Here is a 16,112-nt window from a genome sequence, read left to right on the forward strand (position 1 = left end):
AGTAACAGTCTATAAAAGAAAGTTGGGTTTTGTAGACATGCAAGTGTAAGAATCACTCACCAAACAAGCGTCAAGAATTTCAAGCAGTAAACTAAACGCAAACTGCGCAAACTCCTTTTCAATGGCTGCTCCAGTGACTCGTACCATTCCAGGCCGCAGTGATTCATGGACATCCATGTCGATAAATGGAAAATGAAATGCAACAAAGTCCTCGGGAAGAAAGAACGTCTTACAATAAACGATAGAGTTGACAGCGAGCTGGCAGGTGATCTGAAAACGCCGCGTCTGCTCATTGGAATTTGCACTTGTTGGCGACTTCTTCAACTGGCTAGGGTCCAGGCACGATTTGAACTGATCCCGGTCAAGATTGACCCAGGACGAGACGGGAGTGAAGGCTGGGACGGGGTCCGTGTTATGCTCAGGACCACGGAAGGGTAATCTGCAGGTAAACAAAGTGTTTTTTTACGTTTCGTAAGTCTCGTAAAATAATTTTCAATGACTTAGCCCCTTGGTCTTTTTTTAAACTATGTGGCAAAGTCAGAAAACGGCGGTAATTTATCTTTTCCTATAATGTCTCAGCCTGTGAACAGGCTCTCTAGTCGAGGGCGGGGCAAAGAGAAAGCGGGAAGAAAGGGGTTCCCCCCCCCCCCGGCCACTTCACTCCCAGTCAGTTCCTTCTCGGCCCCTCCAGCCGCCGGTCAAACCCTCCCAGCCGCAGCCTGTTCACAGACTAATAATTTTTACAACTGAGGGGACGAATCATTGGGTACTTCGTTTCATCTTGCTTGTTGGGTGAAAAACACAAAACCGCACAGTAAATTAACACTGATTTCATCTCAAGCACAAATTAAAGCTACCTCTACTCACCTCAATCCGGATGGTTTGGTCTTTTTCCCTCCCATTGATCCTTCCCCTTTGCTAACTTCTTGGAAGAAATGCAGTGCAACTTGAACAGCAAACAGACGAAAGTAACGAGCACAGTAGGATGTGGAAGGGTCGTGATCTACGGCGAGAAAAACAACAAAATTAACAGAGAAAGGCACAAAACGAAGGAAAACATCTTGAACCGGTAAATGATGTAGGGCCTAGTACGCTGGTACTGCAAATACAGTCGTCAAAGTACGTAAATGCCAGGCTTGATTTTGACTGTATTGAAACTTTTCTGAGCAAAATAGAGGACCATACAGAAATTGCGGCTATATTTAGTTCCCAAATTATTGCTTAGTTTCGCTGCCACAAATGTTAGCTCACCTCTCTTCTTGTGATCCTGTTCTTCTAAATTCTCCAAAGCAATTAACAGATCCTCAAACATTTGAAAATACAGGTTGCCGTTTGTACTGCATTGAGAAGAATATTAAACTCAGTACAAAACAAAATGGTTGACACCTCTATAATCACTTTCTGCACACTCCGAGGTCTTTGCGGTTTCGCGGAATAAGAAAGAAAATAATAGTTTTTCAAGCTGAAGAAATCGTAATTATTAAACAATATTTTTGGAAGCATACTACTAGTTCTCTAGCCTAATTTTCTATCCTTAAACGTTTGGCTGCCACATTGATAGAAATGACCAACGCGTGTGAAATTATAATTCAAACTAAACTGAAGAAAATATTTCCATGTAATCAATCTATAATTTAATCAACCAATTTTTTATCAAGCATACCACGTTACGACCAGCCGTTTTGGGGCTGTCAGCATAGAAACATTGCATAGTACAATTGCCAATTTCCTTTTCTTTTTTTTTTTTTACTGTCGCTTAACAATCTTACTGGGGCAGGAAACCCGTAGGACTGTTATAAATTAGCTTTACCTGCATGCTTTCCTCACAATGCAAACTATGAATTGCTGTAAATCTCCCATTATTGCGTCAACGCTAACTACGTCGAACGAGCCATTTGCTAATCTGAAAGAAAAAAAATCCGTTTTATACATGCATGTACAAGATAACTTAACCAAGAGATGAAAACGGCCACAAAGCATTCTGAAGCCTACACTGACTAAAAAACAGTCCCAAATACAAAAGTTTTAAATATAGTTGACAAGGAGGAAATGTTTGGTATGGGTTCGCAATGTATACGAAGGTATATCATTTATGTAAGGGACATTCTGAATTAAAACTGATTACATAAAAATTTTGGTTCGCTTAGTCCTCGACGACATTACAGACACTAGCGGTAACACAAACATGAAGAATCTACCTTTGTTTGTGTTGCAGAGTGCAAAGACCGTAGATCACATTACACAGTGTTTCAAGCAGCCCGTGATCAACAGCTTGAAGGCACAGGTCATCCACTTTGATAAATAACTGGCACAGGTGCTGAATCAGAAGATGAAACAACGACGGCTTCAACAAGCTGTTCTCTAACAAGGCTAACAAAGGGACCACGCCCATGGGTCGAACTGATGACGCGAGGTCTCTGTCATCTGCACTTGAGTAATCACTATGGATGGACCAAAGTATTGCTGATTTTCAGTGTCACATAATTCAAAATAGATCAAAATAAAAATCAAAACCGGTCAATAGATAAAGTCCAGAATCTGGGAAATGAAAGAAGGTAAATATGCAAAGACTTTCGCCAAAATTCTGGTCACAGCAATTTTTCTTATGCGAGATACGCGGAGAAATTTTTTACCCAAATTTATAGAGATTTGTATGGAGACGCCATGCTGGTGCCCATCCGTATGGGCACCAACATGGCGACCGGAAACCAACAGAAACACCTGTCACTGAGTTTTGCTACAAAAGCGTGAATTTATCCCTCGAGGAACTTTAAAACATTAAAATAATACTTTTTCTAAGACATGAACTGTTCAGATAGCCAAGTTCCCCGAAATAAGTCACTTTTTTAACCATCATGACAGCTCTCTAGGCCGTCATGTAAATGCCGCGTCACGCAAAAGCCTAAAAATTCAAGCGTAGTGTATCACAAAACCAAGAACCCATTCGGAGCGAAAATTTGTATGAATATTAGTTTTCAGCTGCTCTTATACCTCATTAAAGTAACATCTCAGGAAGATCAATAGTTTTGTAGTTCGAGTTTTAGTGACATCGTGTGAAAACCAGCTATTAACAATGGTAAGTGTGTACAAAAAAGTTGCCAGTTTTCTTCGGTTTTTTTGAGCACGAGGATGTTACGAGTACTGCAGTTCTCCTTGGATGGGAAGCGTTTCATGGTAATATTCACCAGTATATTTTGTCCGGTTCTCTCACAATTCAGATGTCCTGTTTAAACCCCTGGGTGGAGATATTGTGAGAGTGAAATACCACACCCAGGAACACGACACAACGAAACCGCGCAAGGCTTAAACCGAGACCTTTCGATTCCCGGTCCAACCCCACTTACCGAAAGGTCACCACCGGACATGCTTTGATCAAAATACAGTTCTTGGTACTTTGCCTTCATTTAGTAACAAATGACGAGCTTTGCTTTAGCGTAGCAAATTTGAAAGTGTTATTTACTTACTAGTCTTTTTTCAAGTCAACCTGTCTATCCACAAGCAATGACAAGCAGCCCTCAATCAACAGCTTTGTCACAGCATGATCATATAGCTACAAAGAAGATGAGAAATGCACGTCAGTAATAATCAGTCAGTCCGTTAGTCAGTCAGTCAGTCAGTCAGTCAGTCAGTCAGTCCGTCCGTCCGTCCCTTATCAACCCCTCTGTTTGAAAATAGACAAATACACGATGTCATACTTTCAGTTCTCAGCTTGAACTCTCATTCCTCAAAATGATTAGTTCATGAGTTCCTAAATCCTTGCAACTTGTCCTCTTGGCAACGTTATGATGTTCAAAGGAGAAATTGAATTTTAATCACTCTTGTATATACCAGTCCCCAGTTGAACCCGTGACCTATTACACCTGTGAGGGAAGTAACTAGTGCACATAGCATTGCAGCAAGTTCCATAACACCAGGCAAAACAAGCCTCTTGGCCATGTGCCACGTTGGTACGCCTCTTTACATTTTGTTGGATATGTTTATGAGAATAGTGCGAGTGAAAAATTATCAGGCCAAAATGCCTAAAAAAAGCAACGAGTATTGAAAACAATGAACACCAACGCAGTATCTTTCAATCATCTACTGTCGTACATGTACCTGGTTGGCCAACAAATGGAAACCATGGATCCTAAGGAACTGCTCACAGCGCTTGGGTTCTGCTTTCTGTAGATACTGGAACAGAATCTGAAAGAATCCATGTCCAAAGTTGAAGACTACACGTAAATGAAGTGACCAATTACATCACGGTGTTAACTGTTAAACGGAATTAGCAATGGTATAAGGGTTACGACTTAAACGATTATTCTGCTGTTGCATACAAACGAACAGGTCTCAAGTCACCATTAACCCTCTAACTTCCAAACTATCGAGTGTGTGTAACCATTCAAATGAAATGCATTGAACGTAAGGCTGTTTCGTCTGTGAATGAAACCCTAGTCTGGGAATCGAACAGCATTTTTCACTTAGCAATGTTGATTTTGCTGTACAAGGTGATCCTGATTCTTAGTCCGTAAATCACGCCCTACTGAGTGACCTTTCAAATACAAGCGATGGAAGTGATGTGGCGATGCTCGCTTTTAACTTACTGACTTAGTGTGAAAGTACCTTCTGTAGGTACGTTTGTGAAATACCTGCCTCATCCACACTACGCCGGAGGAATTTGAAACCGCAGGGATCTGAAACCAGAGGTTTCACTCTAAAAACGCACCGAATGTTTTCCGTCCACACTACGCAGGGAAGATTTAAAAACGCAACAACCACCGGCCATTTTGGATTTTTGTTTGACGAAAACTCGGTCAGGGAAATCACACAATTATCATAACGCCATCGTTTTCGGAAACCTCCATTGTCAAAATGTTTTCCGTCCAGACGAAAATGAAAACCCGGCGTTTTCAAATTCCTCCGGTTTGAAGAACGTTTCCGAAAAGCTCCGTTTCCGCGAAGGACTAGTGTGGACGGTAGGCCTAACCGTAGAAATAAAGCTGCCTTTTCAAATTTCTCCGGCGCAGTGTGGACGCTGTCACAGTGTCAAGGAATACGACTTACTCTGATGGCAAACTCCCTGACATTATCTGCATCATGGTAGGCCCACACTAACATGTACTCTGCCTTGAGCACTTCTCCAATCACCGCCGGTACGTGCTCAGATGGCAGATTAAACAGTTTCATTTCCAGTAGTTTCATGAGTCCTAGCCTCAGTTTAATCATGGCATCGACACCTTGTGTGTAGCTGTCTGAACGAGTCGGACAATATGTCCTACAAGTGGATAATGCAACAAACTGATTTTTAAAAAATCGCCCTTAGGAATTTCTTCTTTTTCCCACTTACTGTTAACATATTGCGTCCAAAATGTCTTTTAAGAATAAGAAATAATAAAAAGAAAGAAAAACAATTAAAAGAAAAAAAAAAAAGAAAAGAAAACTCATAGCGTGCTCAGTCAAATCATTTCCGGGGACAAAGAAATCTTTCAGAGATTCAGGACGCAAAAGTTATTACAGGAAGGCGTTCTTACGAGGTCAGGACTTTCCTTGAGCACGTAACAACCTGAGAACAAGACATGGCTTTCTGAGGCGCCTTGTTTTCGATAACAAATTTTTCGGCTCGATTTTAAGACGCCTTTCTCGTTCCAGATGGAAATATGTTTACAACAAAAGACTGTGTCTCTTCTGGCTGGTCCCGTCTGTATATGAGCTAAGTGGTCCATCGGGAGTATTTCTACTCCCCCATGGATGGGATTGTAGTCCATCTCAGGGTTACCCCTAGCATTAAATTCGCCGGTACCCATTTATACACCTGGGTAGAGAGAGGCATTGCGGGAGTGTGACATTTTTGCATCTGTTAGTGTACAAAGAACGTATACAAAGGGAACTCTGGCTGCACTTACACTGTACTTGACTGGATCCCAGGAAATCCTTCCACCACCAAATAATCATCAGTGGAACTGGGATTAGCCACACTGCTGCGCATAGAGCTGAAATCTGATTCGCTGATGAAGTCGTACTCCATAAGATCAACACTGGATTGTCCCTCTCTACTGGGCGTGGACTCGTACCTTCTGATCACCACTGGTTTGCTGCCCGGGATACTGCGCACCCCTGGATACGACATGCCCAGGGGGGTCCCAGGACTCCGTACGGGGGAAGGGGAGTTCCTGGAGTCAGGATCCAAGACGTGGCTCTCGTGCAACACAAGAGCACTGCTGCTCAGTCCTTCACTTCCTCTGCGCGGTGGAATGGTGACAGTGAGATTTCTGTCTCCGCCTGGCACAGCAAACGCCTCTTTTGCCAAGGACTCCTGGCTTCCACAAGTCGCCTCTGTAGAGCCACTCGACTGGAACACATCTCTTTCTTCTGTCGCTACCTTTCTCTTCTCAAGAAATTTACCATACTGTTGTAAACTTGGATCTAATCCTGTTGAAAATGATCTGCTAAGCTCGGTGACACTGAGCGACGATGTCCTTGTAAGATGTCCCTGTTTCAGGACATTCTGAATGTCGCCAACTACGTTCATACGTGTCTTCGACAGATCTTTGTTTGCCAGTGACTCAAAACTAAGTGAGCGGCTCAGTACGTTTTTTGATGCGCTCTTCGTTGGGCCGGTGAACTGAAAGGGATTGGTGGAGTGAATCGAACGGACCGGGGCGGTGCGAGGAGATGGAATGACACGTCTTACCATGGGAGATGAACGGTTGGAGACTTGAACTGTACAATTGAAAGAAAGATAAACTTGATAATTAGAAAACAACTCTGCTGAGGTTGCAACCAATAATATCAGTTGTGATAATTTTTTTCCCTCTTTCAATTGTTTATTTTTTTTCTGTTTATCGACCGTTGTTTAACGGTGAGAAGAATCAATGGCTAGGGAAAAAAATGTTTAGTCGTAATTGGGAAGACGCAGAACGTGTAAAACGGAACCGATACTTCGTCTAGCGGAACGCCGTTGTTACAGTTTCTGATGATAATTTCAGGTTAGGGCACAAGGGGAGACATGATCGCATGTTAACCAGTTGCAAACGTAAAGCAAAGACAAAATCTCAGCTATTTTAACACCTTTAAGTATAGAACAAGCCACCAATATGGAGCTACGACCTGCCAACCCAATGCAGAATACCACCTTGGCAGCTGTCTTGACCTGAGTCTTTCTTCACCTCGGTATTCTCAAAGGTGGGGAAATGAGAGGGCCTGAATAGAGAACCACGCTTAAGTCTAGTTCACACTAGCGACATAACGACGTAATAACGTAAACAAAACAACAGAAGGACCTTATGTCGTTATGTTTGCAGTGTGAACATCCTGACAAAATAACGTAATTATAGCAACAAAACAGCAGGAATATGACGACACCAGGAAAAAAAGACTGAATGATCTTTTCCTTATCTCTTAATGCCGATGTTGATATTACCGACGTAAGCCATTATGTCGTTGTTATGTCGCTAGCGCGAACGAGGCCTTGCACCATAACTACATGCATCTAGCTTACATACCAAAGTCAAGTGAGTGCTCCCTAAGATAGCATCTGCTCGGTGCATGCAGCCTTGTGATGTCATCAGTAGGGTGAACAGCAATAAGGAATTCACACACGGCCTTCAGCACTGTTAGGTCAGGGGGATTCCCCATTATGTTCTGAATAATGTTCACGTACAAAGAACTGATTACTCGGGGAATCTCCTTACACCCTTCACTCTGGCGCTCCTGAAGAAAAAAGAACGCAACGATTCTCAGCGCAGTCACGTCATTATTCCAGCTTATGTACAGCATCGATCTTCTCTAACAGCTAGATCATCTCACCAATAACTTGGCTAGCGAAAACTTAACGCTTCATTTAGCCTCCAGTTTCATTAAAACAAGATCACAGCAGTTACCTTCTCTGAAACATACTACATATATTAAAAAAATAATGTTGTAATATTTATATTTGTATTGAGAAAAATAAAGATGTTGTTGTGGTTGTCGAAAGTTCTTTGTGTTTCTGTTCGCATTTTTGGCCACGACCGTGCAAAAAAAACAAACAAACAAACAAACAAACAAACAAAAAACACACACACACAATTGTTGTTTACTACTGCCTGAGGAACTAACCATTAACGTTTCCGTTACATAATTTACGCATAGTGCATGAGCGCCAAACAAAAGATCGTGCACCTTCCAGCATAAATCTTAGCATTTTTTATTACTCCTTTGATGTTTACCGGGTTTCAAAACCATTCCCCCCTATTAACTATAAATAAACTCACTTGACAGCCAATCAGGATTTGTTGAACTAGCTGAGCTTTCTGGAACTGAATGATATTGAACGTGTAATAACAGTGACTACCGTGCACCAAGATATCTATGGTAGCCAATAGCATTTCCAGCACGCCTTGTTTGGCTTTCTCCCAGATTTTCCAGTTTAGCAGGAAATGCTGGAAAATGGCAACATTGCGCACCACTGCGGTGGAGTCAATGTTAAGCATGATGGGATCGTCGGCAAGATTTGTGGGTTTGAATACGTCACCATCGCACGCAGCTTCCATCAACACCTGAAGTGAGAAAAATGTTGCTTGAGCAGAAATCTTCAAATATACACTGCCCTTGTCCTTAAACTATTCAAACAAATGGACAACGGATCCATCCACACTGCGCCGGAGAAAATTGAAAACGATGTTTTCACTCTGAAAACGCTTCAAATGTCTTCTGTCCACACTACGCAGGAAAAATTTGAAAACGCGACAGACACCGGTAATTTTGGATTTGTGTTTGAGGAAAACTCGCGAACAGAGATCACACAATCGCCGTGACGTAATCGTTTTCCAAAAAGCTCCGTTTTAAAACGTTTTCCGTCAACACTTAAACGCAAAGCCGACGTTTTCAAATCCCTCCGGTTTGAAGAGCGTTTTCGAAAAGCTCCGTTTTCGTGACGGATTAGTGTGGACAGTAGGTCTAACCGTGGAAATATAGCTGCGTTTTAAAATTTCTCCATCGTAGTGAGGGCGGGGCCTACGCTTTTCTGAAGTGCCGAGGAGAATTGCTTCTTCATCCGGACGGGACGGTAGCACAAAGCAAATATTCCCCACCATTTTATTACGTTGCCCAAACAGTTCGCTAGTACCCATTTATGCTCGTGGGTGACGAGAGATACTGTAAGAATAAAGTGTCTTTCCCAGGAACACAACACAATGTCCCCGGCTAGAGCTCGAACCAATTCATTCAACTCAACTAGGAGTCCAACATCCTTATGACGTACATACCTTAAGAGTATGGTAACCAATCCTGCACTCTGGTGACAACAGAATCCTCTTGAGCAATGCAAACCCAGACTCCTCAGCCATGGCTCGGGCATGAAAGGCAGAGGAGTACTGGAGCGACAAGACAACGGACAGTGTATCAGCTTGTGTTTTTTCGTTTTTTGTTTGTTCGACCACCTGCACAAAGTAGCAAGATATGAACGGTCAAAAGCTCATAATCATCAACAAAGGAATCAGTACAGGTACTGCTGAATGCACCTGTGAGAAGGATTAACTGCAGTATTACACTTGTATGAGGTATCTTTAAATGCGTAAAGCTAATAGCCAAGCACAATACTGAACTAACGTTTGCCTTACAGAATGACACCGATTGCAAGGTTCCAGTTTTGTAGTCTATGCACGAATACAAGTGTAGAGGTAACGTTATAAGAGCTTGAGCGACTGGCAACGAAGGAAGCTTACCAGATTATAATGCTCGGCCTTTGACGTGCTCAGTGAATTACACAATTATGAAATTACGACATGCGTGAACAATTTCGCCACAGGAAGTTGTCGAGTACCCTTCCGTGTTCGTACTTAACAAAAGATCGTGCTTTTCGCCTGAAAAAACATACATTTTACCATGTACCCACCTTAGCGAAAAGGTAAATAAATACGCTAATTCCCCCGACATCGTGGGCTGATTCAAGTAGAGTGTGCAGCCGTCGAGGTTCAACCTCAGACGTGATCTTGGCGGCCACTTCCCTTGGTTCGTGATCTCGTTGTCTCAGCTTCTGTTCTGCAGTGGATGCTGATCTTCCCGGTCTATCCTCGTTGGTTAGCAGTTCAGCATATTGATGGAACATCAAAGGAAATGAAGGCGAATACACAGCAGCGAGGCGTTTCTGAAATATTAATCAACATACATGTACACCATCTCTCTCTCTCAAAAAAAAACTAACATGAATAAATAGATAAATAACAGAGCCAAGCCTGAAAAAATTGCTGATCATTCAACGGTGCGTAACTACATCAATGACACTTTTCACCATTGCGATTTTCAACTCTCCAGCTAAGCGGGCACTACCGTAGCAGTGATCAGGGAGCTTAAGCAACGAAGACAGCGAAGCCGAGGACGACTACTTCTGGTAAAAATTGAGTGTATATTTTACCTTCGAATTTCTCAGTTTCCTGGATCTGTTCAGTACATTTATTGATCTGGAAACGCGCTCAAGCTAACTACGCCATACCGGTTTTCAATCCCAAATGCAAATTTGGAAAATAAGTCGTGGACGCTCAAATTCTTTAAATTGGCCGTACAAGCTCAAGTTCTCCAAAATACGCAGAACCTGGACTTTTTTACCTTGTTGTTTCTGCAGAGGACGGTCAGCAAGTGCCCACAGATTTAAAACGCAGGTGCATAGCCATTGTTCTGTAAACCTTTTGTTTGGTGACGTTCTCGTTGCCGTTGTCGCTCTACATTAGTCATTTACGTTTACTGATACCTTTCTTCGCGAAGTTTGCCTTTAGTGAAAAAATCTTCAGTTCAGATTGTCAATTAAAGCGCTAAACAAAATACTACTACTCTACACACGTTACTTGCGTTCAGGCGAACTATTCCTAAACACACATCGGTTTCTGCCCCTTGTTTAAAAGAGACGCTTTAGTGACTAGTACTCTTAATAGCTGTCTTATACTGTCTAACCTTGAGGGAATATTCCAGGTCAGGAACAATAACATGAGGACTCGTGAGGAATCCTGGAGGAAGGTTTGCGGCAACAGCTTGTTCAGTGATGGCCACGCGAGACCATAAACTGGCGGCTTCTAAAAACGGCTGTGTGGTGCTGAAAATAGAACACAACAATTCAAAGCTTCAACGTAACAAAATAGACCAAATGAACATTGTCAGAAAAAAGAAAAGGAAAAAAAAAAAAAAGAAACTGTAAATAAAACATGAACTTGTTAAGAATTCCGACTGGTCGAACGCAAATCAGCCGCCATCTTAAATCGTACGGCCGAGGAGTTGAACTCGGGACTACAGAGAACAAATTCAGCGGAGGAAGGGTGGACAAAATATTTAGAGAACATTACAGCCGTTCGTTTTTCATTACATGCATAAAGATGAATCTAAAATGTAAATTTGTGCACGACTGTTGACTAAGGAAAATTCTACCATCTGTTGTCCAGGGAGACATCGTATAATATAATGCCAGTGGAACTCAGTGAAGAGGTTTCTGTCTTCAACTCACCCGTCTGAGGTCTGCGCCTGCAACAAGTTGAAGTCTTTGCTCAGCTGCCCCATGCTCGCGCTGTTAGGTCCCAAGGAATGTAGATAGAATGCTTCCTCCTTTTCTACCAGCCAATCACTGCATGACAACGACGTCGTCTTGGCATGTTTTGAACTTTTGAACGATTTCTCTATGGCAAATTAAAAATGTTCACATTTTAATTCATGGCAAACGAGATATTGAAGTGCAGGGTACATGTACCCTTCATTTTAAAGTTGAAGACCTCGAGTTTCTTTGAACTCTTTTAAAATTATGAAGTTGAAATTCAACTATCATAAGGCTATAACTTAACATAAAATGGTGCGAACACGTCTACAATGCAAAAAACACAAACTAATGACAGTAACACTCTAAGTTTGAGGTTTTAGACCAGGTAAGAAAGATTTGTAGTCTGCAATCATGGCACTTCGCGATTTTGGATAGGCTGTTGATGTCGTTGTTGTTGTTGGTTCAGTTTTATTGTATTGGTATAAAGTGACGCACCCTACCTGCAAAAACAGACACATTTCCAATCTGATATCCTCCGTGAAAGGAAGCCTTCATGCTGGGAGATTTAGCGCTGTCGCTGCTGGTCACGTGGCCGAGAAGCAGCGTTGATAGTGTAAACTTAGCTTCCTCGTGCCATGGCAGGGGAGGGTCAAAGTCATGAACTGTTGACTCAGTGCCATCGACCACAACAAGGAGCTACAACAAAACAAAATTGTGTGCTGGACATTAATGACCAAGTACCAAAGGACTGGAAAGTTGAAATAATGACTTGTTAATTCTTTAATAAGTGGTGATCTTGTTCAAGCTACCAGAAACAACACTTCAGCAACAAGATTGAGCCACTTTGAGCAGGGTGTTGATTATCAACCTATAAAACAACGACATGTAATGAAATCTCAGGGCCTACTGTGATCGTGTGACCGCCTTGCTGTATGAAGTGATCTTAAAGGGGCCATGTCAACGTGAATTAAGTCATGTTCAGTTGGGAGTAAAATCGCCTTTACTCCGCAGCGCCTTTCAATAACATGCGGACTCTAAAATTCAAAGTTCAACCGACAAATGTTTTTTTCGCTACCATCAATCAAATGTGCGGCGGCTCCTCCCAGCTTCCGACTACTGCCGAGCGCGCGGTTATCAAATCGTTGAGCACAGTTGAAACAACGAAACAGTGCGCGGCAGTAGTCAGTTGAGCATTTGTCGGTTGAGCTTTGAATTTTAGAGTTCGCATGTTATTGAAAGGCGCAGTAAACATAATAAACCAAGGATGGCTAAATGTGAGGAACGTCGAGATGAATAATAATTGACAAATTAGTAATGTCGCCCAAATGTTTCAGGATGTACCATCCGTAACATTGTCCTTTTAACTATAATGGCGGACCTTTGATGAGGGCAGCCTTTCTCCTTCCACATTCTTTTGTTCCTCTGTTGATAATTTAGGCAGAGTAAAGGATATCACAAGGTGATGCCACTGTCCTCTTGTCAGAGCAGGAACTCTAATCGTCCGTTCTTTCAGAACTACGAGCGGAAAACTGCTGCCTTTGTGGTTCTTTGTCCATCTGAGAAAAAATACAATGATAGTAATGTCAACGTAAATCCATGTATGCACAAACAAACACTGAAGGAAACTGCCAACTCCCACTACCAACTTTGATTTCAAATAAGCAAATTGTGGATTCGTAGTCAGTGGTCCTTGCTGACGCTTCTTTAGAGATTTACAAGTTACTGGAATGTTTGCCCTTTCAATAAGCAACCTTTGAATGCCGTGACTAGCACAAACTACATTTGTATACCAAGAAACTAAACTTCTGTTTCTTAACTTTCTTTTGCATCCTTCTTGTTTACCAGCATCATGGATTAATTAACACGAAAACTATACTTGCCCACTGTGTCTGTTTTTAGACAACATACCAGAAACATTACATACCTCACAAGAAGAGACTCATCAGTAGGTGCAGTCCACAACTCGAATAGGCTTTTCCCAGAGCCAAGTGAACAAAGGTGAACAAGTCTCTCCCGTCGTGACAACGTCATCTTGTCACCCGTCTTACCAAGCTGCCCTGGCGAAGTGCTGCTGGCATGTTTCAAACCACCTTCAAACTCGTTACCCAGGTCTGGACAAGTCAAACAGATCCACATTGCTAAACTAAACCCCCTCTCAGAACGGGGCAGACTGCCATGAAATGGTAACTGAATAGACCATACCAGAAACGGCGATGGCAAATTCATCCTTCCTTCATAATGTTCTATCTCGCTTAGTTCATATTCAGCAGAATTGCAAGCTGCAAAGTTGGAACTCCCACTTTGCCTACGTGTGGTCCGTTTTGTACTACCCCGGCGCTGTACTCCTACCATTGAGGATTTCGATTTCCTGTGAATACTCTTCGGTTGCCTGTTTGGGCTCTCGGAGATCGCTAATCTACTGGTGCTTGGTGAGCTACCACTTTGCATGCTGTCCTCATCAGTAGACACATTGCCATCACTTCCTTGTGGAGAGTGCGACTTGCTGGGTTAGGAAAAGTGTAAAAGCATTTCACAAACAATTGACACTAATTAAAAAGTATCTTTACGAGGCTTGTGCATCCAAATTAAGTAATATGGACATGTACGTCACATGTAGTAATAGCTAGAATAATGCTAGTAGTACAGCGGGGAACGAATAAGCCCATTTTCACAAACACTTATCACTAAATAACACGATTCTCGTGAGGCATGTGCATTTGTGTAACAAAATTATATGAAGAAAATATGAACATTTATGGAGAAACAGAGACAATGGATACAGTATATGAAAGAGTCGCGAGGCTGCTTAACTGAACTCATTTTAGTAGTATAGTGTTGTTAAATTAGACCGTGGTTTAAGACAGTAAATGCTCTCGGGTGTCAGATTTCTTTTGTCACGAATTCTTTATAATAAGAGTATGGCAATAGACTGTTCCTTTATTAATTGATTGATGTTTCACACAAACAACATAGCCAAGCCACATCCGTTTAGCCAAACAGATCTATAGAGAATGCAAAATAAAGTGGAAAAGCAAGTTAGAGCAAATTTGCAGAGACTAGCGAGTGTCTGACCTGCAGGTAGCAATTAACAATTTTTTGAGCTTCGAAAAAACTACCTCAAGTCTTTCATAAACATGTCTCCCACCAATTAGAGATTTTCTATGATATGTTTGCATTATGTACATACACTGTAGCCTTGAGCAAATACTTTAGCAGGTAAAATGACCCATGATCTTTCAACGTATCAACTTACATTTTAATAGATCTTTTACCCTTTATTTGTTTCCATTTTCCACTCGCCACTTTACTACTTGTAACTGCAGTAGCCCTTCTTTCCACTCCCTTAGCACAGCAGGGAAATGACATCACGAATGCTGGACCACAATTGGTGCTAGCTTTAGCAGCGACTTCAGATAACGCAGCGGACAGTAAGTGCTGAACATCAAGAGCAAAGAAAAAAAAAGAACAACAACAAATTAAAAGTGAAATTCATAGTGTGATCGTCCGGGTGAGGATCGTTCTGAAAAGAACTGTTGTTGGTGACTGGCGTGTTGACAGCCTGAGCGGAAGTCATCTTCAGAGTCAAGTGAATAGTGTTAGTCAGTCGATGATGTTATGAGTCTGGTCCGTTGAAAGTGATTGGTCAGTTTAGCCATGATGGCATTGGCTGAAAGACTCGTGTAAAGTTTGTCAGCAGTCATGGGTCCGTTCAAGCAAGTTTCGATCCGTCCACCCTCAACCGGACGATCACAGTATACGAACTACTGATACTCTTGAGTTCATTCATCCATTCATCCATTCAAACCATTTACTAAACAACAAATTCCTTCACTGCATTCATGTAGAGTTGGGCCTACAGGGTCACGCATTCCCATCAATTCCCACATAAAACTTTTGTATACGTTCTTAGAATCCTGCCGTAATTAACAAGTCATGGTTTTTAGAGAGCTCTGATTTGCTACGAAAAAAAGAACGTTTAGGCAAGGAAAAAGTAAGTTTACGCTCAATATGGTGAGTTTATTACTGAAAGACGGCATTGCTGATCTCCTAAATTGAGGATTTATTATTCTTTACTCTTGTTTTTATGTTGTTGTAGTTGTCTTACCACAGGAGGTTCTGGAGAATTGAACAGTGTGAGGAACTTCCATAGTTCTGCTGCACTGATACTGTTACTTGCAAGGCACACAAACACCTCAACAACAAGAGACTGCAGGCCTATATTAAAAAATATTCACTGCAGTAATATAACGTTAATTTCACAGTTTTGAACAAACTTCAATTGATTTCTAATGGACAAAAGCAAGACGTGTTAAACTCGTCTTTACTCAAAAATCCCTTCTTAAACTAGGACAAAGTAAGATATGTGCACACATACATCTACAGTGTGTAAGGCTCAAATAAAAGCGTATTCAGTGAGAAAACTGTACTTCCTTATTTGTTGGTTGGTTGTTTGTTTGTTTGTTTGTTTGTTTGTTTGTACTTTTAGTAATGACGAAAGGAAAGTCTTGCCTTTCAATGCTTGATCGTGCATTGTCATAGCATCATGAAAGCACTCCAGCAGGATCTCAATGAGCCCCTGTTTACAACAAAGAGAACAAAATAATCATTGTATAGCATGATTTCCGAGACGAATGCA

General features: G+C 41.8%; 1 protein-coding gene across 1 annotated transcript in view; it reads right to left on the reverse strand.

Moving 5' to 3' along the window:
- The window catches only part of LOC145485093 (lysosomal-trafficking regulator-like), a 61,477-nt gene that overhangs the window by 32,368 nt on the left and 12,997 nt on the right, over positions 1-16,112 (reverse strand). Inside the window, exons 11-31 of the mRNA XM_081463735.1 lie at positions 15,986-16,052; positions 15,582-15,691; positions 14,730-14,911; positions 13,401-13,979; positions 12,855-13,032; positions 11,977-12,172; positions 11,450-11,618; positions 10,906-11,044; positions 9,854-10,105; positions 9,225-9,398; positions 8,232-8,516; positions 7,482-7,689; positions 5,883-6,699; positions 5,044-5,254; positions 4,096-4,182; positions 3,465-3,550; positions 2,199-2,441; positions 1,811-1,903; positions 1,252-1,337; positions 868-1,003; positions 61-439 (exon numbers count right to left, since the gene is read on the reverse strand). Of these exons, the coding sequence (XP_081319861.1) occupies positions 61-439; positions 868-1,003; positions 1,252-1,337; positions 1,811-1,903; positions 2,199-2,441; positions 3,465-3,550; positions 4,096-4,182; positions 5,044-5,254; positions 5,883-6,699; positions 7,482-7,689; positions 8,232-8,516; positions 9,225-9,398; positions 9,854-10,105; positions 10,906-11,044; positions 11,450-11,618; positions 11,977-12,172; positions 12,855-13,032; positions 13,401-13,979; positions 14,730-14,911; positions 15,582-15,691; positions 15,986-16,052 (4,677 nt within the window). The remainder of the gene's footprint in view (positions 1-60; positions 440-867; positions 1,004-1,251; positions 1,338-1,810; positions 1,904-2,198; positions 2,442-3,464; positions 3,551-4,095; positions 4,183-5,043; positions 5,255-5,882; positions 6,700-7,481; positions 7,690-8,231; positions 8,517-9,224; positions 9,399-9,853; positions 10,106-10,905; positions 11,045-11,449; positions 11,619-11,976; positions 12,173-12,854; positions 13,033-13,400; positions 13,980-14,729; positions 14,912-15,581; positions 15,692-15,985; positions 16,053-16,112) is intronic.

This window comes from Orbicella franksi, chromosome 4, assembly GCF_964199315.1.
Source record: "Orbicella franksi chromosome 4, jaOrbFran1.1, whole genome shotgun sequence".
NCBI lineage: Eukaryota > Metazoa > Cnidaria > Anthozoa > Scleractinia > Merulinidae > Orbicella > Orbicella franksi.